Here is a 24,823-nt window from a genome sequence, read left to right as displayed (position 1 = left end):
GCCGCAGCCCTAACCACTGCCGCCATTTTGGATACGACCATGAAACACAAGATGTACTTTTTTGTAATTAATCCACAAGTTAAAGGAACACGTTGCCTTGGAGCGGACGAGTTGGTCAAAACAAAAGCGTTTGTAACCGTTTTTTATATAATGCATATGGTTGGAAAGATGTTTTAAAAGTAGAATACAATGATCCACACAAACATGCCTCGAAATTGCGTGCTTTTCCTTTTACCTCGTCGACTAACACGTCGGCCATTTATGGGGGTCAAAATTTTGACTCCCATAAATGGCTGACCGTGTTAGTTCGCACAGTAGAAGAAAAAACACGCAATTTCGAGGCAAACTTGTGTGGATCATTGTATTCTACTTTTAAAACATCTTTCCAACCATATGCATTATATAAAAAACAGTTACAAACGCTTTTGTTTTGACCAACTCGTCCGCTCCAAGGCAACGTGTTCCTTTAACTTGTGGATTAATTACAAAAAAGTACATCTTGTGTTTCATGGTCGTATCCAAAATGGCGGCAGTGGTTAGGGCTGCGGCTGTTGCTCAGGGATTCTATGAGCATGGCTACGAGCACCAAGTCTCTTGATGTGTCTGATTTGGCGGTTAGTATTTGGTGCGTTCGATTAGCTTCCCTGGGTCGACCCCGCGCAGCCCAGGGAAAATGGAACGGTCCGGGGATCACCGAGGGAGTCGTAGTTTTAACCATAGCACGAGTTAAAGCAGTCAATAATATTTGTTTTATTATATACACACAACAGACTATTTATCATCTTCGTACATGTAACGTTCGTATATGCGCGTTTCAGATACACAACTGATTGGATTTAAGGTGGGTAAAAATACGTCAGGGTACTGCACGCCGTGTGATAGTCGTCGGACTATCACACGGCAAACGATGCACCATCACACGGCCGCCATCTAGTAAAACTAAGACATATCATGTGACGCGCTCTAAACCAATGAAAAGGCAGAAAAAAAGGCTTTAAAAACAAAGAGACACAATGGGAGACTTTCCAACCCTAGGTGGCATCAGACTTACCGGGTAAATTTCCATTTGTTACGTATTTCTGAGCATGCGCACATTACCGAGAACAATGGATTTTACCTGGTAAGTCTGCTGCCACCAAGCGTCCTGAAAGTCTCCCATTAAACAGTGGGAGAGGAGAGGTTTTATTGTATACCCTGCGACCCACTTTTATCTGAGCGTCTCGTGGCCATTTTGCCTTTTTAGGCATTGCGGACACTATGAGTGCACTGTTGGTTTGGGTGTATATACAGACCAATTTACACAAACTTAATAGTGTCATATGATGAGTGTGTCCATATCTCAGAATGAATTGGTTGCCTTCAAGTTTAAATTTGCCAGAAAAAACCCCGTAACATCAGTATTGTATTTCTTTCATCGTATAACTCTGACGTGTGCATGACGTTGTCACCTTGGTCTCCATTTTCATGTTCTGAAATGAACTCTTTTTTCTATAATAATATACAGTATAAGTATTTTAACATAAAAAAAAACTGTATAAAGAAAATGTCAGGTCCACCTTACTTGGGCACTTTATTTTATTGTTGCACCATGCGACATCCATGTAGTCTCCTGTGCAGTCGTCACCACCATGCTGCGGTAGCGGGGAGTCGCATTCGCGGGATCGGGACTTTGCCTCACCACAGGTGGCGCTACATTCACTCCATTGGCTCCACTCGCCCCATTGTCCATTCACTATTACGTGTTAAATCATTGTCCAAGGTTAAGTAGTTGACACGTTTGTAAAGTGCAAAATAAAGAATAGATTTAAAGACACAGGATACTATTGTCAAAGACCAGTCTTTTCACTTAATGGTGTATCTCAACATATGCATAAAATAACAAACCTGTGAAAATTTGAACTCAATTGGTCGTTAAAGTTGCAAGATAATAATGAAAGAAAAACACCCTTGTCATACGAAGTTGTGTGCTTTCAGCTGATGCTTGATTTCGAGACCTAAAAATCTAATTTGGAGGTCTCTAATTCAAATTTGTGGAAAATTACTTATTTTTGAAAACTACGTTACTTCGGAGGGAGCCGTTTCTCACAATGTTTTATATGAACACCCCTTACAAATATTCTGCCTTTTCATTGGTTTAGAGCGCGTCACATGATATGTCTTAGTTTTACTAGATGGCGGCCGTGTGATGGTGCATCGTTTGCCGTGTGATAGTCCGACGACTATCACACGGCGTGCAGTACCCTGACGTATTTTTACCCACCTTAAATCCAATCAGTTGTGTATCTGAAACGCGCATATACGAACGTTACATGTACGAAGATGATAAATAGTCTGTTGTGTGTATATAATAAAACAAATATTATTGACTGCTTTAACTCGTGCTATGGTTAAAACTACGACTCCCTCTGTGATCCCCGGACCGTTCCATTTTCCCTGGGCTGCGCGGGGTCGACCCAGGGAAGCTAATCGAACGCACCAAATACTAACCGCCAAATCAGACACATCAAGAGACTTGGTGCTCGTAGCCATGCTCATAGAATCCCTGAGCAACAGCCGCAGCCCTAACCACTGCCGCCATTTTGGATACGACCATGAAACACAAGATGTACTTTTTTGTAATTAATCCACAAGTTAAAGGAACACGTTGCCTTGGAGCCGACGAGTTGGTCAAAACAAAAGCGTTTGTAACCGTTTTTTATATAATGCATATGGTTGGAAAGATGTTTTAAAAGTAGAATACAATGATCCACACAAGTTTGCCTCGAAATTGCGTGTTTTTTCTTCTACTGTGCGAACTAACACGGTCAGCCATTTATGGGAGTCAAAATTTTGACCCCCATAAATGGCCGACGTGTTAGTCGACGAGGTAAAAGGAAAAGCACGCAATTTCGAGGCATGTTTGTGTGGATCATTGTATTCTACTTTTACAACATCTTTCTACCCATATGCATTTTATAAAAAACGGTTACAAATGCTTTTCAAAGACCAACTCGACCGATCCAAGGCAATGTGTCCCTTTAATGACAGTAAAACCTTATTTTAGTAAAGTGCACTGGGTTGTGTAATAAACCTTGTTAAATACGACCACCTTTGAAGTATAATGTAGTTTTATAGAGGTCGAGTAGTCCTTCAAAGGCAACGTTTCCCGATAAGACGACATCTTTTTGAAATCCTTAGGACCAAAGTATTCATAAACAAGCTCTTTCATTGGTCCACACATCCACATGAATGTTGAATGCGCTGATTGGCCGAACGTATAATTTGATAGTCATCTATTTATTTCTTGCAATTCATTAGCGTATTTTGTTACTTACTTCGCAAGTAAATCCATAATGTGCAAGTTTTGGGCTTGACGACTTTTGTGACGTGGTTAGTGGAATTTTCTACAAATTTTGAGACCAATACAAGCAGTTGTGTGGGGTAGACTACTGGAAATCAGAATTTGGAACATCGTCCCGTGGTCTATTGATTCTCTCTCATTCCAATCAATGGCCCTTTTCGAAACCACGGCTCCGTTCTCTCGTCTGAAGTCATGAGCGCGTACGCAAAGCACGCGGTCCTTTCTCTATGGTCAAAACAACCACGGGCCAAGCTAGTCTGAGCCGAATCCAAAGCCGAAGCCGTGGTTTCGAAAAGGGCCAATGTAAACAAAACGAGGCTGGAAGGGAAAATAGTCTTTTCTTTTTGCACAATGAATGATAGCATCCCTTACCGCTGCTAGATACGTGGGATATGACCGAGATGGTGTAGGAATGGTAAAGGTATATTTACCTGGGCACAACACATTAGTATTGCAGAGCTTCTCCTCAACATGTTGACCATTGCAACACGTCTTGTTTCCAGGAGACATGCAGATACACTCCCGCTGCCGCTGCATAGTGCCCTCCCCACAAAAGACGGAGCATGGCGTCCACTCACCCCACTCACCCAAAACTCCTCCAACTGCGGAGTTAAAATGAGTTGGATGTCATTATTTGCATACAAATGCATGTTTATCATCATAAAAGAAGAAATGGTCTTTATGTAAAAACTATGTGTAAAAAAAGGATATATAAAGAGGAAGGTCCTCTGAAGAAGGTCCGGTTTGGATCGAAAGCTAAGGCCATCTACCCTATTTATTATTTAAAGGGAAGGTACATGTTTGGTAATTGTCAAAGACCAGTGTTCTCACTTGGTGTATCCCATCATAACCATAAAATAACAAGCCTGTGAAAATTTAGGCTCAATTGGTCATCGGAGTTGCGAGAAAATGATGAGAGAAAAAAAAAAAACCTTATTGGACGAATTTGTGTGTTTTCAGATAAGAGTGAAAGACTTCTAGCTAGAAGTCTTTTATTATTTTAGTGAGAAATTACCTCTTTCTCAAAAACTACGTAACTTCGTTTCCCTCAATGGTTTATACTATCAACAGCTCTCCAATGCTCGTTACCAAGTCAGTTTTTAAGTTAATATTTGTTTTGAGTAATTACCAAACGTGTACCTTCCCTTTAATATATATAAATATTAATGCAATAAATTCAGATTATGAGCTATTAATCAAACCTTTGCGTATCTCTCTTTTGGACAGACCGTTTCGTTCCACTAATGCACTCATCAGATAAATGACAAAAAAATACGTAGCCACTTAAAGGGACACACCTGCCCTAGTCGGCTATTTGGGCAATAGTACAGACTTAGTATGACTTCCAGGTCTTCCAGGAATGGAGGAGGACACAGTCCTTAATATAAACCACCCAGGACCGTTTTCTAGAATTTTTCAAAAAAACGAAGGTAAATTTATATGAATATATATTTTTGGTATACAGACCTTTTATGTTTATATTAAAAACAAATAAACTAACGAATATAAAATAATCATGCTATTGATTATTGAATAAATAATTGGGACTTTAACAAGGTGATAGTAAACAGTGAAAAACGATATTAAAAGATACTAGAATAAGAACAACGATATAGAAAAACAAATATAATAACTGCACTATTTTCATGAACTAATGCCAAATGATGCCGTCATCAAAACTATTAATAACGTCAACCTTTTCGTTTGATGATCGTCAGGTGCATATCATGTTATTGTTGTTGTAGGGACCCCAAGTGATGCACAGTTTACTTGGGGTCGAGACCTGAAGATATAATATGCTATTTTCCAATTTAGCTACGAGCAAGAGAGAGCACATTATATTTGACTGGTATTTCTCTCTATTTTTTCATAGGGAGCATGGCTCTTGTAGGGAACATGGCTCTTGCCACGCTCCAAACACTGTTCATCCGGGAGGGATGAATCCGTAAAACAGTGGGCATGTCTACTATTGATAACTGAGGACATTAACAAAAGGGATCCGGGAAAAAAGTCACACCGGGGACAGTCCTCAGTAGATTTTGTGTACAAAACCAATGGGAGAACAAAGGGAAGTCCACGGTCTGCACCATAAACATGCCTGGGTGTGTGTGTGTGTATTATTTTGTATGTAAACTCTTTTCATTCCCGAATACTGTGATTTGTAAGGTTCTATTCTGATTGGATTATTGTTAACCTATACCTCGGGCTGAATCCTCATCCTCCTCTGCCATTTGCTCTTGACCATTAGCTTCCCCGTCGCAGGCATCTCGGCACTTCTTGCCAGTGATCCTCTCTGCCAACCCGGTACCACCACGGTCGCAACACTCAGCGGCAGTGCTCATCTGGGCACCAGACCCGGGAGGTATCTCAACCAACCCATGGCATTTCCCCCTTTTGCCGATCGGTGTCCGGTGACGAAAACAATAACCTTCTTCGTTACCTAAGAATTGGACAACACAATATTTATTTACAACAGTGTAGTTTTTGTGTAAAAACATACTTTAGAATCTCGTATTTGGATGGCGTTTATTTATTATAAATGATTCATAAATACCCCCAGACAGTTTCTCTACTCCTATTGGTGGAGAGCGCGTCACTATTGGTGGAGAGCGCGAAGCGTGACACGCGAGCTTGCACCTGTGCTTATAAGAGTTTCTTCATTCCTATTGGTCGAGAACAACGGCTGAAACAGTTGTGCCACATTACGCGATACGCGCGACGCCTACAGTATTCCCTTATAAGGAGTTGTTTACGCGAGGGCAGCAGAGGGCTCTACCATTTCATAGCTGGAGGGGTGTTGCGTTGAAAGAAATCGTTTAACAATTATAATTTTATTAGTTCTAAACTTGAGGTCTCGAAATCAAATTCGTGGAAAATTACTTCTTTCTCGAAAACTACATCACTTCAGAGGGAGCCGTTTCTCACAATGTTTTATACCATCAACCTCTCCACATTACTTGTTACCAAGTGAGGTTTTATGCTGATAATTATTTTGAGTAATTACCAATAGTGTCCACTGCCTTTAACATAACGCATTAGGGAGTTTCGAACACGTAGAGCGGGATTTTATCTAAGTTATTGGCAAACACATTATAGTATATAGAAGTGTACATTTAAATATAATTATACAAACCACTTGATTAGATCCTTTACAGCAGTTCTTTTGTATCGCGTCCCAATTCTTCTGTTAGAAACCTCCTCTTTAAAGGTACTGAACACGTTATTGTCAAAGACCAGTATTCTCACTTGGTGTATCCCAACATATAAACAAAATGATTTCAGTGAGAAATTAACTCTTTATCAAAAACAAAGAGAAGTCCACGGTCTGCACCATAAACATGCCTGTTTATGTGTGTGTGTTTTATTTTGTATATGTAAACTCATTTCATTCCCGAAATACTGTGATTTGTAAGGTTCTATTCTGATTGGATTATTGTTAACCTATACCTCGGGCTGAATCCTCATCCTCCTCTGCCTTTTGCTCTTGACCATTAGCTTCCCCGTCGCAGGCATCTCGGCACTTCTTGCCAGTGATCCTCTCTGCCAACCCGGTACCACCACGGTCGCAACACTCAGCGGCAGTGCTCATCTGGGCACCAGACCCGGGAGGTATCTCAACCAACCCATGGCATTTCCCCCTTTTGCCGATCGGTGTCCGGTGACGAAAACAAAAACCTTCTTCGTTACCTAAGAATTGGACAACACAATATTTATTTACAACAGTGTCATTTTTGTGTAAAAACATACTTTAGAATCTCGTATTTGGATGCCGTTTATTTATTATAAATGATTCACAAATACCCCAGATAGTTTCTCTACTCCTATTGGTGGAGAGCGCGTCACGTGGGTGTGCAAAAACCTTTTGATAATGACCGGAAGTGTTAATTCATGAGCGTGACACGCGACCTTGCACCTGTTCTTATAAGAGTTTCTTCATTCCTATTGGTCGAGAGCAACGGCTGAAACAGTTGTGCCACATAACGCGATACGCGCGACGCGCACAGCACTCCCTTATAAGGAGTTGTTTACGCGAGGGCAGCGTTGTGTTGTGTTGAAAGAAATCGTTTAACAATTATTATTTTTGCATTTATTTTACTTTTTGACCAAAAAGTGATGATGATTTTGACCGAAAAGGTATTTATGAATGGGAATCAAAGTGTGTTGAATCGGTTTTCAACTAGTGGTTTAAACCCGCCGAGGCCTGGTTCTTGTTAATTTACCAGCCTCGACTTCGTCTCGGTAAAATTATCAAGAACCTGCCGTCGATTTCACCAAAGTCTTCCTAACTTAGGACGCATTGAACCCATCCCAAGTTAGGACGGGTTACTCGTCCTAACTCGAGATAGGATTAATCCTAGCGTTTCGTGAAATCGGCTGCAGGCCTCGTTGGGATTAAACCACTAGTTGAAAACCTCTTCATCACACAATGATTCCCTTATTTAATCTCGTTTGGAATAATCTGTGAGTTTATATTAATTTTGGTTTGCGGTAACACCATGTGTGTATCTACTTGCCAGGTAATGTTCTCTAGAGAGCAGATGTATTCTACTACTAGTAGATTTTTTTCCCCGGATTTATCGGATTGTTCTGGAGACTCAGTTCTGCAAAAGAACTGTCCTGCTTTCTGTGCAGAATGTAGTAAATTGGTTGGGACTACTACTTTAGCTAATAATCAATAGGATCGTTATTAACTGCACTACTGCAGAAATAGTGAGTTCTTAAATTGGTCTTATCTTGAGTTGTATATAGTGGATTACATAAAGCGATTACACTGCCAGAAACTGATATGTTCGCAAAAAAACAATTCTGTATTATTTTGTGTCAATGTGTACTCTACGATAAGGATAAATTTTACTATTCAAGCCACACGATTAGATTAAAGGGGGTTTTCCCAGAGAGGAAAGTGATTTGAGTACAATGTGAACAGAATCCGGTTATACCACGGAAATCTGCTTCCGGATGGTCTAGAATCTGAACCGGGGACATTGTTTGCATGGTAAATGGTGTGATACACTATTACTTCAACAACAAATAAATATATAAATAAATAGCGACTAAAACCTACCGAAATTGTGAATAGTTATTTTTGCAACGGCTAAGATTGAACGTTAAATCTACCAAATGGGGTTGTCCATAGTTTGTGCAACACACAAATCTGCTTTTTGCATTGTGAGTTACTTATTTGAAAGTCGTGTGTATAAACTAGTTGTAGATATAATTATATTTGTCTATATCTACCATTCAACTGTTTTTTTTTCTCGACTTGGCCTTCAGAAGATTAGAATTAAATAGACACAACTTAACACTACAAACAAATAATGAAAATATAATAAAGATATCAACAATAATACGATGATATTTGTTTCCTTTTTCTTCTTCGTAAAAGATCGTATCGGCAAGAACGTAGAAGAGAACAAAATGTCTGAACGAAAAGTTAAAAAAATATACAAAACAGACTAGTACTCGTCGGCAAAGAACTAAACTTACTTCCTCCTGGACAAAAACCTTATTTATAAAAATACTGATATCTAAAAGGTTTAGAGTGACCAAATAAACAATGACATCAAGTTTGTCACTCGTGTCAATGTCATCACATTGTTTGTTTTGAAGGAACACACCGGCCTCAGTGGTTTTAAATATACCTAAATGGTGTGAGAAGCCGAACATTGACATTAATATCCTCGATTTGGCGTCATTTATTTCACTCAGAAAGAAAACTACAGATTGCCTTATATGATTGGTTGGGCCTCATAGCAATAGCTTGGCCTAATAATGTAAGCCATAATAATAGAAACATCCACTTGATAACAACAACTTACCGGCGACAGCAATACTGCAGATGGCAAAGCATGCCACCGCTAAAAGGACGGCCTTCTGGGCTCTACAACTCATCATCTCACGGCCTCTCGTCTTCATCACACGGCTACAAAAATGGTCCCAAGTTACAGCTTCACAAACTATATAAACAGTGCAGCGACTGTAAAGAAGTACAGCAGGAAATCCTATGCTATACGCAACAGATATTCCGGTGAGGCCTGAAATATAGGTTCTGGATACTTTGATTTATTGTTCAGATTCTAATCAGTTGTTGGTGTTATTACATACGTTCATACCTACACGTTGGACTATCTATGTCGGACACATGCAGACAAACATTATCAGTTCATTTCCTGCAGTCTTTAAGCTTTGACACTTGTTGGACGCCATAGGTGGCAGCAGACTTACCAGTAAAAACAACTATTGTTGTCAGTATTGTGCGCATGCTCATAACTTTTTAAACAATGAACTTTGACCCGGTAAGTTTGCTGCCACCTAGCGTTCCCCAAAACCTCCTATTGTTTACACCCCATCCATCCAATGCCACGCATCACGTTAGTTCACCAACATCCCAAACCAAAGACGCATTTTTTTTGTTGATGGGTGAATATTTGTTTTTCCGTTTGAAATACGTCCCCATCGGTTGTGTAAAAAAGAAAACCAAATCGGCAACGTACTTGTTTATAGTAAATCTACCTGGATTCGTAAATGTGAAACAACTCTCATCACCACAAGTGAAACCTGACAAAAAGTCCGGTTCAGTTTTAACCGCAGCAGCGCATGACAAGTTCTACACGTTCAATTTTAAGGAAAGTCGCACCGTGAAAACTCGATAAGGCACCCTCATGGTCTGAACATCCAAGATGGAAATTAATCATAATCTGTTATCGTTGCCTTCTCCCTTCCCGGCAGATTTCCTCCTTTTTAGCCAGCCTCATTTACTAACTAATTACCGTTTCTACCTCTTAACACCTTTTTTAAGAAAATTTTCACTTTGTGAAATTTAGCGGTCATTGAAAAAGATATAGCTTTATACCCCTCAAAAAACGAATATGAGAAGCGTTTCCGACGGTAAAATTTCTAGTTTTTGAGTATTCCAATTGCAGACTGTTTAACCACAGGACTACAGTGACTCTGAGTGTAGATCATGCCACTATCAGCCCCCATACAAACAGGCACAATGCTCCTTCATTTTGCCCACCAGTAGCGTTAGTACGCACGTGCTACGTGCAATTTGTTTATTTCGTGGGAAGCGGTCCATTGGACACAGGTCCTTAGGATTGCACAAATATAAGACGAGGTTGCACCAAATGCTGTCTTAATGATGATGGTGTTCACAGGCCTGTATGCTTCGTTTTTTGAATTGGCAAGAACACCAAGGCAATTTCTCATTTGTCACGTTGGTAAAGGGCACCACCCTATGAGGAAATTGTACTGGAGCATTTCAAGGGCACCAAGTTAATGACCAGTGGGGCAGGGGGGCAATCACCTCCGTAGTCTCCATGAAGCATCAGGCCTGTGTTCAGCACCATCTCTGTACCATCATAAGCTCTTGTTGTCCTGTTTGTATCCGTCTTTGTTTCATGACGTGCCAGTTGTCATCTGTCATTATGTCACTCAATCACACGCTGTTTTGTGACACATGAAGTGCACTTCCATTGCTCCAAGACAATCACAGTCAATTTACTAAGGTTTGAGGAGGGTTGAATCTGAGGCAAAAGAAATTAGTAAAACAAATTAGCATACTATGTATTATGTGGTTTAATCAGTGAACTTTATTCCTACTCCAAAATCGTCGGAACTTGTCAAAAAGATGAAGCTATTTGAACAAATTGACACAAATCAAAGCAAAGAAGATGTTTGCCGCTGCACACTCCTAAACTAAGACAAGACTAGCCCTTCTTGAAAAAAAACCCAAGACAAACAATAAATGAATCTGAGGCAAAAACTTTTTAGTAAAACTAGCAAATAAAATTAGTAAAACATATAAGCATACATTATATCTGTGGTTTAATCAGTGAACTTTATTCCTACCCAAAATCGTCAAAACTTGTCAAAGAATTTTTTTAATTTTTTAAAACAAATTGACACAAATTAATGCAAAGTAGATGTTGGCTGCTGCGCACCGCTGCAACAAGACTAGCCTTTTTTAAGTAGAAACAAATAGTCCCGACATAAATAAATTAGTTAAAAATGGAAGAGAAAGCCTTCGAGAAAAACTCTGCTAAGTAAAAATGTCAGGCCACTATCTATTTTTTTCAGAAATTAAAATAATTGAACTCTATATTATTTTTCCTGAGTGATCTTCTATGTAATATACATCTATATAGGGTTTATGCCCCCAAATTCTACCGTACATTCTATTCACGAATCTACACTTTATCGTCCATTGCGCTGGGCCCAATTCAGTGTTGGGCCCAATTCGGTGTTGGGCCCAAACACGGTGCTCACTTCAGCTTGGTGTCGTGTATCCGGTGGGAAATGTTTATTTCATCTGAAAGATAGCTGGCGCTCTCTTTTGACTCAACTTCCTTAGCCGGCCTGTGTTACCGCTGCGCTGTGTACATAGTAATGGAATGAAGGCTGGAACCCAAACAACCTTCTAGGCTCTTGAAAAAATATCGGACACAAATATGCAAACTATGCGACGAAGTATGCGATCACTATGCAATAATATTTGCGACATCACAAATATATGCAAAGATATTTGCGACATCGCAAACTATATCTGCAAAGATATTTGCGACATCACAAATATTTGCAAAGATATTTGCAAAGATATTTGCGACATCGCAAATATTTGCAAAGATATTTGCAAAGATATTTGCGACATCGCAAATATCTGCAAAGATATTTGAAAATATATTTGCGACATCGCAAATATTTGCAAAGATATTTGCGACATCGCAAATATGTGCAAAGATACTGCAAAGATATTTGCGACATCGCAAATATTTGCAAAGATATTTGCAATGTGCGATGTCCCTTCAGGGCCACCATAGTAAACGTCAAGTGATCAATCCGGACTTGGCGTTTCGGTTGTGTCCAAATAAACTGGCGGGAACGGTTTTGGTTCGTTGTTTACATCTACAATTGAGACTTTTTGAAGTGATGTGCAAGTAAAACATTTCAAGTTTTGTTTAAGGTAGACTGCAGTAGGCATACTCTGACTTCAATGAGTAACTAGCAGGAAGCAAATGCGTTATGAGATATCAAGTTAGCAGACGTTTATTAAATGTTAACGGGATTTCGCTCTTAATAGTTCATTTTAATTGTCTAATTGCAATAAAAGGCTAGGGTACCATGGTATCATGTCCACATTGGATTGGGCCTTCTCTTTAGAATGGAAATATTGACTGCTATGAGGGGCAACGTTTATAGGCCCAGAAGGTTAAGTCAAAACCATGACTATGCGCTGCCCGAAGCGAAGCCGAGGGCATAGTCATGGTTTTGACATCACCGAGGGCCTATAATTTTAACTGTTCCCCGATTATTAAGGAGTCAACATTTCTTTTATATACCGAATAAAGATTCTTTCAATCAACAACACTGACTGCGATGAAAGGTCGTTTGCGAAAAAAAAAGGTTGCGCCGTGACACGGGGAACGCTAGTCGTACATTATACATATCATAGTTGCGTTATTTTCAGGGCGGGCATAGTCAATTGACTATGCCCCGGGCATAGTCACCATGACGTCAACTTGACAGAAAAAGGGGCATAGCTATTTCCATGACTCCATTGATTAACCAATCAGATTAGATGATTCTATATATGAGGTATATAACAGGCTATATCATATATGATTACATTTCCAAAGCTAGTATACAAAAAAAGGCTTCAGTAAAAGGCAAGCTATTGATGAATGATACTTTACAATGGGTGCGTTGGTTTAGCTTCCCTTGGTCGACCCCGACGTGTGGCGGTTTTTTTTTCTAGGACGAACGTGTGCAGATAATTACCCACGTTTGGCCTAGAAAAAAAAAACTGCCACGCACCGGGGTAGACCCAGGGGAGCTAAACGAACGCGCACCCATAGTGTCTCTCTCGTCCATCTACATGCTTTATATTGGGTGTGCGTTCGTTTAGCTTCCCTGGGTCGACCCCGGTGTGTGTCATTTTTTTTTCCCAGGACTAACGTGTGCAGATAATTACCCACGGTTGTCCTGGGGAAAAAAAAAACGCCACACACCGGGGTCGACCCAGGGAAGCTAAACGAACGCACCCAGTACATGTATGTTGTTGTTGCGACTGGTGTCAGACTTAACAATCAGCAATCACAACCATCCAATTTTATCAATTTTAAGACGGTGAGGTATATCAATGTTTCTGATGCCAGACTTGTCTGTTCTCAGTTGTGCTTCATTAATTACCAGCAGTGGACAAAATAGACCTTTTCGCAAATATCCATTGCGCAAGCGCTAACTGTTAAATGAGGTGCATGCTGGTCTAGAAGGGATCAAATTAATTGAGCGCTAGCTAGACCAGCGTGCACCTCATCCAATGCCTACAGCGCACGTACCGAGTATTTGCAATAACGTCTATGTGACACTTAGGTTGTATCACGCCCTCTATCGATCAATCTAATAGGGATAATCCTTATATTCCGGTTCATCAATGCTGCTTCCATCACCGCTTCCATTACAACCACTACCTCCATCGGCCGAATCGAAATCTTCATCGTCACAAGGTACCTCACTCTGTGTATTAAAGGAACATTACAGAAAATCACAGATTTAAATAAAACTTACACGGTCTAATGATGATGATAGTATAATAGATGTTAAATTTACAACGGGGATAAAGAATATTAATTTTGGTTTTTACCCATACACCGATGTGTGTTAGCACAGTATACTCAGTACTTTCCCGAGTCCTGTGAAAAAAAAATATCACAGGCATGTTACTCGGGTGGGATTCGAACCCACGACCCTTGCAATTCTAGAGCAGTTTCTTACCAACTAGACTACCGAGGTTGATAATATTCTTTATCCCCGATGCAAATTTAACATCTATTATATCGTTGCGGTACCCGCTGCCAAAACATAGGATTCGAAATGCCTATAGCTACCGGGCAACCTCGGTAGTCTAGTTGGTCTACAATTGCAAGGGTCGTGGGTTCGAATCCCACCCGAGTAACATGCCTGTGATATTTTTTCACAGGACTCGGGAAAGTACTGAGTATACAGTGCTAACACACATCGGTGTATGGGTAAAAACCAAAATTAATAGCATGATAGTAGAAAACATCCCTTGAAATCATTCTGTCTGAAATGTCACATTTGATAATAAATAAATAAAACTAAATTCCCGTTTTGAGTTTATCGCTCAGTGGTCCTTTTATTCAGCTTTGTTTCTTTTTTGCATCGATGTCATGCAAATGTGTAATCGGTTTTTCACCATTTTCTCGTGACCCATCAGATGGCCGATCGATCAAACTTCAACAGGTCTATCAGTTGATGTACATGTTGGATTACAAAGTGCTAACACTGCCAGCAACTGTTTGTTAGCAAAATCCATTAATCTGCAATGTTCCTTTAAAGAAACACAAATGAGAATAAAATGATGCATTTGCCGAGTTCGTCTTGTTTTTTCTGTTAGATTTTAGTGTTAGCTTGTGGTTTGGTTTCGTGTTACGAAGTATAAGTAAGAGCGGGGCGGGGCCTGGAGCTGGGGATGCTCGAATAAAAAAATGTTAAATTCTCCCGTCGTATAGTCACTTAATCTATCTACATGATAACTGCCATGTAAATAGTATTTAACTTGTTGGCATCAAACCAAAATTGAAAAGAACTCTTTGAGAAGTTTGCACAATAGCAGTATTATACTTTTCTTTCTTTTCTTAATTTGTGTTCATTATGTGATACTTCTAATATTGTTTGTACTATTTTTAGGCATACCTTAACAGCACTCCCTTGACTGTCGTCCTCTGAAATAAAGCACAATATTTGTTTTTAAAGTTTGTTTACAGACAATTTACACTCAGGATTGAAATAAACATCAATTAATCTTATATAGAACATAATAAGACTTCGCTATAGATACTTTCTAAAAAGTGCAAAGAATTACAGTTTTTCCCTCTATCGCTTAACCAGAAGTTATAAAGACATACAAATATGAACAACTCAATGTTGTTTTCTTTACATGTTCATATTGGACAAAACAGATTAAAGGAAGTGGACACTATTGGTAAACTTAAAATAATTATTAGCATAAAACCTCATTGGTAACGAGTAATGGGGAGAGGTTGAGAGTATAAAATATTGTGAGAAACGGCTCCCTCTGAAGTAACGTAGTTTTCGAGAAAGAAGTAATTTTACATGAATTTGATATCGAGACCTCATAATTTAGAATTTGAGGTCTCGAAATCAAGCATCTGACAGCAAACAACTTCGTGTGACAAGGGTGTTTTTTCTTTCATAGTTATCTCGCAACTCCGACGACCGATTGAGCTCAAATTTTCACAGGTTTGTTATTTTATGCTTATGTTGAGATACATCAAGTGAGAAGACTGGTCTTTGACAATTACCAATAGTGTCCAAACTATTTAATAAATATATCACGATTTGATGTTACAAGTTAAACCTACCTGGATTGTATAAGCACGGGTCGTTGTCACACGATTTGTTTCCAATCGGATCCCCATCACACGGATATCCACCGAATGTAGGGAGTGGGTTGTCACACTGTCTCTTTCTTGTTTTAAAACCATTAGTGCCGCAAGTCGATGAGCATTTAGACCAGCTGGACCACTCACCCCATCCTCCGTTAACTGTTTTAGCACACAGTAAAACAAAACGAAAAACTTCATCAGTAAGACGCGATGCTCACACACGTGGATCGTTGGCACTTGTGTATACAGATATTATAGACTTTGTTCCAAGTATGTGATCATGGCCTTTTTGTCCCCGATAAGTACTGCCTAAACTAGCGCCCTCTTGCGGATTAAGCTCCGTCATTAGCCTACGATTGAGTTTGTGCGTTTGATATGCTAATATGTGGGAGAGTTTTTAATGGAAATGTTTTCAATCTAGGGCAAAAGTACAACTAAAATCAGCAAAACGGCATCCGTTGTTTTGATGAGCTCCTGTATCCGTTCAAAATAACAAACTTTCTGCATGTAAAAGAGTAAAAAACACTCCTTTTGTCCGCCATTACCACTCTTGCAAAGAGCCATGGTCGATTTAGAGTGAAGTTCGTTCAAATTTCTCTCAAAAAGAGTAATATAGATTGACTTTCACTCTCAAAAGAGCAAAACTAACACCAGTTGGAGAAGAGAGTGAACATTTTTACATTAAGATCGTACGGAAGTCAGATAAACACACAAGTGATGACGTATCCGTCTGTATCTGATAGCTAAACCAATCGCTCTTACCTGGACATGTGGCGCTTGGACAAGGCTCGCGCTGCACACTGCTGCCTATGCACGTTTTCCCTCCATGTAGCGGGAACGGATTGGTACAAAATCTATTTCTCCATGCAGTGCCCTCCATGCCTTGTGAACATTCTTCAGGGCAGTGCCATTCCTTCCAGTCACCCCATCCGCCATCAACTATGACAGGAGAAGATAATAGGAGACTTGGGAATTAACATATATTTTTCTCTTGAAGACGAGAAGAATGGTACTATAATATTTGCTGTAACACCATGTAATGACTATCTCTCATGAGTTGGGGTGGTTCTGAAAAGAACCGTTGGTTTCAACTCGACGTTTCGATCAGTATGCTCTGATCGTCTTCTGGAGAAAGCTTCTGTAGATACTGTTGAGAATGAGACCACAACGGCTCAGAGCCAAAACAACCACAAAAGAGATTTACAAATGGTTGTACCTGCAAGTTTACGTTTTATTTACAATTTCTTCCTATTTTTTTTAATGAATTTTCGTCGGAGCGTAACTTTATCTGTGTCTTCTTATTTGAATATCCGCGCTACTAAGGAAGATCGGACAACAATCTGACAAAGTATTCTAACAACTCAATTTGAACAAAGTTGTTTATCAATAACAAAACTAAATTGTGTAGAAAAGGAGGACAAATCAAACGTTATCACATTGGCTTTTTTTTCTCAAGTAAGAGTATGTTCCAAACATATTATTGATGGTTTGTTTTTGAAATCTTTACCAGGCTAATACAACATTCTTGAGTTTTCACACATCTTTTAGTTAAAAAAAAATACCCTAAGATGACCTTGAACTTGACTCACTTGGGCATCTGCGGTTTGAAGTGCATGTGCGTTGTGAGTTCACGTCCCCCTGGCAATCCAGCCCGCCGAAATCAGGTTTCGGATCTGTACAACTCCGGTAACGGTTCTGACGACCCTTACGTCCACATGTGGCTGAGCAGGGTGACCAGGCACTCCACTTTTTCCATCCGCCATCGACTTTAAAAACAAAGAGACACAATGGGAGACTTTCCAACCCTAGGTGGCATCAGACTTACCGGGTAAATTTCCATTTGTTACGTATTTCTGAGCATGCGCACATTACCGAGAACAATGGATTTTACCTGGTAAGTCTGCTGCCACCAAGCGTTCTGAAAGTCTCCCATTAAACAGTGGGAGAGGAGAGGTTTTATTGTATACCCTGCGACCCACTTTTATCTGGGCGTCTCGTGGCCATTTTGCCATTTTAGGCATTGCGGACACTATGAGTGCAATGTTGGTTTGGGTGTATATACAGACCAATTTACACAAACTTAATAGTGTCATATGATGAGTGTGTCCATATCTCAGAATGAATTGGTTGCCTTCAAGTTTAAATTTGCCAGAAAAAAACCCGTAACATCAGTATTGTATTTCTTTCATCGTATAACTCTGACGTGTGCATGACGTTGTCACCTTGGTCTCCATTTTCATGTTCTGAAATGAACTCTTTTTCTATAATAATATACAGTATAAGTATTTTAACATAAAAAAAACTGTACAAAGAAAATGTCAGGTCCACCTTACTTGGGCACTTTCTTTTATTGTTGCACCATGCGACATCCATGTAGTCTCCCGTGCAGTTGTCACCACCATGCTGCGGTAGTGGGGAGTCGCATTCGCGGGATCGGGACATTGCCTCACCACAGGTGGCGCTACATTCACTCCATTGGCTCCACTCGCCCCATTGTCCATTCACTATTACGTTAAGTAGTTGACACGTTTGTAAAGTGCAAAATAAAGAATAGATTTAAAGACACAGGATACTATTGTCAAAGACCAGTCTTCTCACTTAATGGTGTATCTCAACATATGCATAAAATAACAAACCTGTGAAAATTTGAACTCAATTGGTCGTTAAAGTTGCAAGATAATAATGAAAGAAAAACACCCTTGTCATACGAAGTTGTGTGCTTTCAGCTGATGCTTGATTTTGAGACCTCAAAACCTCAAAATCTCTAATTTAAATTTGTGGAAAATTACTTATTTTGAAAACTACGTTACTTCGGAGGGAGCCGTTTCTCACAATGTTTTATTTGAACACCCCTTACAAATATTCTGCCTTTTCATTGGTTTAGAGCGCGTCACATGATATGTCTTAGTTTTACTAGACGGCGGCCGTGTGATGGTGCATCGTTTGCCGTGTGATAGTCCGACGACTATCACATGGCGTGCAGTACCCTGACGTCTTTTTACCCACCTTAAATCCAATCAGTTGTGTATCTGAAACGCGCATACGAACGTTACGTGTACGAAGATGATAAATAGTCTGTTGGGTGTAATAAAACAAATATTATTGACTGCTTTAACTCGTGCTATGGTTAAAACTACGACTCCCTCGGTGATCCCCGGACCGTTCCATTTTCCCTCGGCTGCGCGGGGTCGACCCAGGGAAGCTAATCGAACGCACCAAATACTAACCGCCAAATCAGACACATCAAGAGACTTTGTGCTCGTACCCATGCTCGTAGAATCCCTGAGCAACAGCCGCAGCCCTAACCACTGCCGCCATTTTGGATACGACCATGAAACACAAGATGTACTTTTTTGTAATTAATCCACAAGTTAATGACAGTAAAACCTTATTTTAGTAAAGTGCACTGGGTTGTGTAATAAACCTTGTTAAATACGACCACCTTTGAAGTATAATGTAGTTTTATAGAGGTCGAGTAGTCCTTCAAAGGCAACGTTTCCCGATAAGACGACATCTTTTTGAAATCCTTAGGACCAAAGTATTCAGAAACAAGCTCTTTCATTGGTCCACACATCCACATAAATGTTGAATGCGCTATGATTGGCCGAACGTATAATTTTATGGTCATCTATTTATTTTTTGCAACTCATTAGCGTATTTTGTTACTTACTTCGCAAGTGAATCTATAATATGCAAGTTTTGGGCTTGACGACTTTTGAGACGTGGTTAGTGGAATTTCCTACAAATTTTGAGACCAATAAAAGCATTTGTGTGGGGTAGACTACTGGAAATCAGAATTTGGAACATCGTCCCGTGGTCTATTGATTCTCTCTCATTCCAATCAGTGGCCCTTTTCGATACCATGGCTTTTGCTTTGGATTCAGCTTCAGGCTCCGTTCTCTCATCTAAAGTCCTGAGCGCGGGGCCAAGCTAGCCTGAGCCGAATCCAAAGCCAGCCTGAGCCGAATCCAAAGCCGAAGCCGTGGTTTCGAAAAGGGCCAATGTAAACAACCGAGGCTGGAAGGGCAAAATAGTCTTTTCTTTTTGCACAATGAATGATAGCATCCCTTTACCGCTGCTAGATACGTGGGATATGACCGAGATGGTGTAGGAATGATAAAGGTATATTTACCTGGGCACAACACATTAGTATTGCAGAGCTTCTCCTCAACATTTTGACCGTTGCAACACGTCTTGTTTCCAGGAGACATGCAGATACACTCCCGCTGCCTCTGCATAGTGCCCTCCCCACACGAGACGGAGCATGGCGTCCACTCACCCCACTCACCCAAAACTCCTCCCACTGCGGAGTTAAAATGAGTTGGATGTCATTCTTTGCATACAAATGCATGTTTATCATCATAAAAGAAGGAATGGTCTCTATGTAAAAACTATGTGTAAAAAAAAAAGGATATATAAAGAGGAAGGTCCTCTGAAGAAGGTCCGGTTTGGATCGAAAGCTAAGGCCATCTACCCTATTTATTATTTAAAGGGAAGGTACATGTTTGGTAATTGTCAAAGACCAGTGTTCTCACTTGGTGTATCCCATCATAAGCATAAAATAACAAGCCTGTGAAAATTTAGGCTCAATTGGTCATCGGAGTTGCGAGAAAATGATGAGAGAAAAAAACACCCTAATTGGACGAATTTGTGTGATTTCAGATAAGAGTGAAAGACTTCTAGCTAGAAGTTTTTTCGTTACTGTAGTGAGAAATTACCTCTTTCTCAAAAACTACGTATCTTCGTTTCCCACAATGTTTTATACTAATCAACAGCTCTCCAATGCTCGTTACCAAGTCAGTTTTTAAGTTAATATTTGTTTTGAGTAATTACCAAACGTGTACCTTCCCTTTAATATATATAAATATTTATGCAATAAATTCAGATTATGAGCTATTAATTAAACCTTTGCGTATCTCTCTTTTGGACAGACCGTTTCGATCCACTAATGCACTCATCAGATAAATGACAAAAAAATACGTAGCCACTTAAAGGGACACACCTGCCCCAGTCGGCTATTTGGGCAATAGAACAGACTTAGTGTGACTTCCAGGTCTTCCAGGAATGGAGGAGGACAGTCCTTAAAAACAAATAAACTAACGAATATAAATAATCATGTTATTGATTATTGAATAAATAATTGGGACTTTAACAAGGTGATAGTAAACAGTGAAAAACGATATTAAAAGATCCTAGAACAACGATATAGAAAAACAAATATGTTTATAATAACTGCACTGTTTTCATGAACTAATGCCAAATGATGCCGTCATCAAAACTATTAATAACGTCAACTTCGTTTGATGATCGTCAGGTGCATATCATGTTATTGTTGTTGTAGGGAGCCCAAGTGCGCCCTCAGTGATGCACAGTTTACTTGGGGTCGAGACCTGAAGATATAATATGCTATTTTCCAATTTAGCTACGAGCAAGAGAGAGCACATTATATTTGACTGGTATTTCTTTCTATTTTTTCTAGGGAGCATGGCTCTTGTAGGGAACATGTCTCTTGCCACGCTCCAAACACTGTTCAGCCGGGAGGGACGAATCCGTAAAACACTGGGCATGTCTACCATTGATAACCGAGGACATTAACAAAAGGGATCCAACGAAAAAGTCACACCGGGGACAGTCCTCGGTAGATTTTGTGTACAAAACCAATGGGAGAACACAGAGATGTCCACGGTCTGCACCATAAACATGCCTGTTTATGTGTGTGTGTTTTATTTTGTATATGTAAACTCATTTCATTCCCGAAATACTGTGATTTGTACGGTTCTATTCTGATTGGATTATTGTTAACCTATACCTCGGGCTGAATCCTCATCCTCCTCTGCCATTTGCTCTTGACCATTAGCTTCCCCGTCGCAGGCATCTCGGCACTTCTTGCCAGTGATCCTCTCTGCCAACCCGGTACCACCACGGTCGCAACACTCAGCGGCAGTGCTCATCTGGGCACCAGACCCGGGAGGTATCTCAACCAACCCATGGCATTTCCCCCTTTTGCCGATCGGTGTCCGGTGACGAAAACAAAAACCTTCTTCGTTACCTAAGAATTGGACAACACAATATTTATTTACAACAGTGTCATTTTTGTGTAAAAACATACTTTAGAATCTCGTATTTGGATGCCGTTTATTTATTATAAATGATTCACAAATACCCCAGATAGTTTCTCTACTCCTATTGGTGGAGAGCGCGTCACGTGGGTGTGCAAAAACCTTTTGATAATGACTGAAAGTGTTAATTCATGAGCGTGACACGCGACCTTGCACCTGTTCTTATAAGAGTTTCTTCATTCCTATTGGTCGAGAGCAACGGCTGAAACAGTTGTGCCACATCACGCGATACGCGCGACGCGCACAGCACTCCCTTATAAGGAGTTGTTTACGCGAGGGCAGCGTTGTGTTGTGTTGAAAGAAATCGTTTAACAATTATTATTTTTGCATTTATTTTACTTTTTGACCAAAAAGTGATGATGATTTTGACCGAAAAGGTATTTATGAATGGGAATCAAAGTGTGTTGAATCGGTTTTCAACTAGTGGTTTAAACCCGCCGAGGCCTGGTTCTTGATAATTTACCTCGACTTCGTCTCGGTAAAATTATCAAGAACCAGGCCTCGTTGGGTTTAAACCACTAGTTGAAAAGCTCTTCACCACACATTGATTCCCTTATTTAATCTCGTTTGGAATTATCTGTGAGTTTATAAATGTTAATTTTGGTTTGCGGTAACACCATGTGTGTATCTACTTGCCAGGTAATGTTCTCTAGAGAGCAGATGTATACTACTACTAGTAGATTTTTTCCCCCGGATTTATCGGATTGTTCTGGAGACTCAGTTCTGCAAAAGAACTGTCCTGCTTTTTAACTACTACCTGTGCAGAATGTAGTAAATTGGTTGGGACTACTACTTTAGCTAATAATCAATAGGATCGTTATTAACTGCACTACTGCAGAAATAGTGAGTTCTTAAATTGGTCTTATCTTGAGTTGTATATAGTGGATTACATAAAGCGATTACACTGCCAGAAACTGATATGTTCGCAAAAAAACAATTCTGTATTATTTTGTGTCAATGTGTACTCTAAAGATAAAGTTGACTATTCAAGCCACACAATTAGATTAAAGGGGGTTTTCCCAGAAAGGAAAGTGATTTGAGTACAATGTGAACAGAATCCGGTTACACCACGGAAATCTGCTTCCGGATGGTATAGAATCTGAACCGGGGACATTGTTTGCATGGTAAATGGTGTGATACACTATTATAGGTTTTCTCGGCCAATTTCGGAAAAAGAGCAGCCAATTTAACCATCAAGCTATTCTATTTCGCGCGAAATCGAATGCTACTGAAAAGGGTCATTCGATTTCATTTTATGATTAGTCAAATGTAATGTTGCGTTATTCGATTTAACAAAATAATCATTCAATTTAACAATTCATCAAAGCAGCGTTCAAATTCGCAGTCGCTTCTTGAGGCGTGTGTGTCTCGAAAAAGAATGACGACACACTAAATTGAACATAGTGCTAAAGGAATTTGACTCGACTCAAAACGAAATTGAATGGCCGAATTCTGAACTTGACATGCAGTAACAACTGGAGAGGCAAAACAGCTTTAATTCGAACGCATGAAAATGAAATTGGCTGCTGATTTGCCGAATTTGACCGAGAAAACCTATGCTTCAACAACAAATAAATGTATAAATAAATAGCGACTAAAACCTACCGAAATTGTGAATAGTTATTTTTGCAACGGCTAAGGTTGTACGTTAAATCTACCAAATGGGGTTGTCCATAGTTTGTGCAACACACAAATCTGCTTTTTGCATTGTGAGTTACTTATTTGAAAGTCGTGTGTATAAACTAGTTGTAGATATAATTATATTTGTCTATATCTACCATTCAACTGTTTTTATTTCTCGACTTGGCCTTCAGAAGATTAGAATTAAATAGACACAACTTAACACTACAAACAAATAATGAAAATATAATAAAGATATCAACAATAATACATTGATCTTTTGTTTCCGTTTTCTTCTTCGTAAAAGATCGTATCGGCAAGAACGTAGAAGAGAACAAAATGTCTGAACGAAAAGTTAAAAAAATACAAAACAGACTAGTACTCGTCGGCAAAGAACTAAACTTACTTCCTCCTGGACAAAAACCTTATTTATAAGAATACTGATATCTAAAAGGCTGAGAGTGACCAAATAAACAATGACATCAAGTTTGTCACTCGTGTCAATGTCATCACATTGTTTGTTTTGAAGGAACACACCGGCCTCAGTGGTTTTAAATATACCTAAATGGTGTGAGAAGCCGAACATTGACATTAATATCCTCGATTTGGCGTCATTTATTTCACTCAGAAAGAAAACTACAGATTGCCTTATATGATTGGTTGGGCCTCATAGCAATAGCTTGGCCTAATAATGAAAGCCATAATAATAGAAACATCCACTTGATAACAACAACTTACCGGCGACAGCAATACTGCAGATGGCAAAGCATGCCACCGCTAAAAGGACGGCCTTCTGGGCTCTACAACTCATCATCTCACGGCCTCTCGTCTTCATCACACGGCTACAAAAATGGTCCCAAGTTACAGCTTCACAAACTATATAAACAGTGCAGCGACTGTAAAGAAGTACAGCAGGAAATCCTATGCTATACGCAACAGATATTCCGGTGAGGCCTGAAATATAGGTTCTGGGTACTTTGATTTATTGTTCAGATTCTAATCGGTTGTTGGTGTTATTACATACGTTCATACCTACACGTTGGACTATGTCGGACACATGCAGACAAACATTATCAGTTCATTTCCTGCAGTCTTTAAGCTTTGACACTTGTTGGACGCCATAGGTGGCAGCAGACTTACCAGTAAAAACAACTATTGTTGTCAGTAATGTGCGCATGCTCATAACTTTTTAAACAATGAACTTTGACCCGGTAAGTTTGCTGCCACCTAGCGTTCCCCAAAACCTCCTATTGTTTACACCCCATCCATCCAATGCCACGCATCACGTCAGTCCACCAACATCCCAAACCAAAGAC

At 39.7% G+C, this 24,823-nt stretch overlaps 2 protein-coding genes across 3 annotated transcripts in view; both read right to left on the bottom strand.

Moving 5' to 3' along the window:
- LOC139954280 (coadhesin-like) overlaps positions 1–24,823 on the bottom strand; it is a 42,569-nt gene that overhangs the window by 5,892 nt on the left and 11,854 nt on the right. The window contains exons 2-6 of one of the 2 annotated variants that reach the window (XM_071954012.1): positions 9,160–10,866; positions 6,788–7,027; positions 5,541–5,780; positions 3,772–3,942; positions 1,562–1,732 (exon numbers count right to left, since the gene is read on the bottom strand). In XM_071954012.1, coding sequence (XP_071810113.1) covers positions 1,562–1,732; positions 3,772–3,942; positions 5,541–5,780; positions 6,788–7,027; positions 9,160–9,256 — 919 coding nt within the window. In that variant the 5' untranslated portion in view covers positions 9,257–10,866. The remainder of the gene's footprint in view (positions 1–1,561; positions 1,733–3,771; positions 3,943–5,540; positions 5,781–6,787; positions 7,028–9,159; positions 10,867–24,823) is intronic. The other variant, XM_071954013.1, reaches the window with a different exon arrangement.
- Positions 13,286–24,556, bottom strand: LOC139954281 (properdin-like). The gene is made up of 9 exons (XM_071954014.1): positions 24,246–24,556; positions 21,578–21,817; positions 19,901–20,071; positions 18,102–18,272; positions 17,358–17,534; positions 16,531–16,707; positions 15,745–15,927; positions 15,056–15,084; positions 13,286–13,855 (listed from the first exon to the last, which is right to left on the bottom strand). The coding sequence occupies exons 1-9, from the start codon at positions 24,340–24,342 to the stop codon at positions 13,739–13,741; spliced, it is 1,362 nt and encodes a 453-aa protein (XP_071810115.1). The 5' UTR covers positions 24,343–24,556; the 3' UTR covers positions 13,286–13,738.

This window comes from Asterias amurensis, chromosome 2 (genome assembly GCF_032118995.1).
Source record: "Asterias amurensis chromosome 2, ASM3211899v1".
Taxonomy (NCBI): Eukaryota; Metazoa; Echinodermata; class Asteroidea; order Forcipulatida; family Asteriidae; genus Asterias; species Asterias amurensis.
The sequence above is the reverse complement of the archived record's forward strand: the minus strand, read 5'-3'. Positions and strand labels throughout refer to the sequence as shown.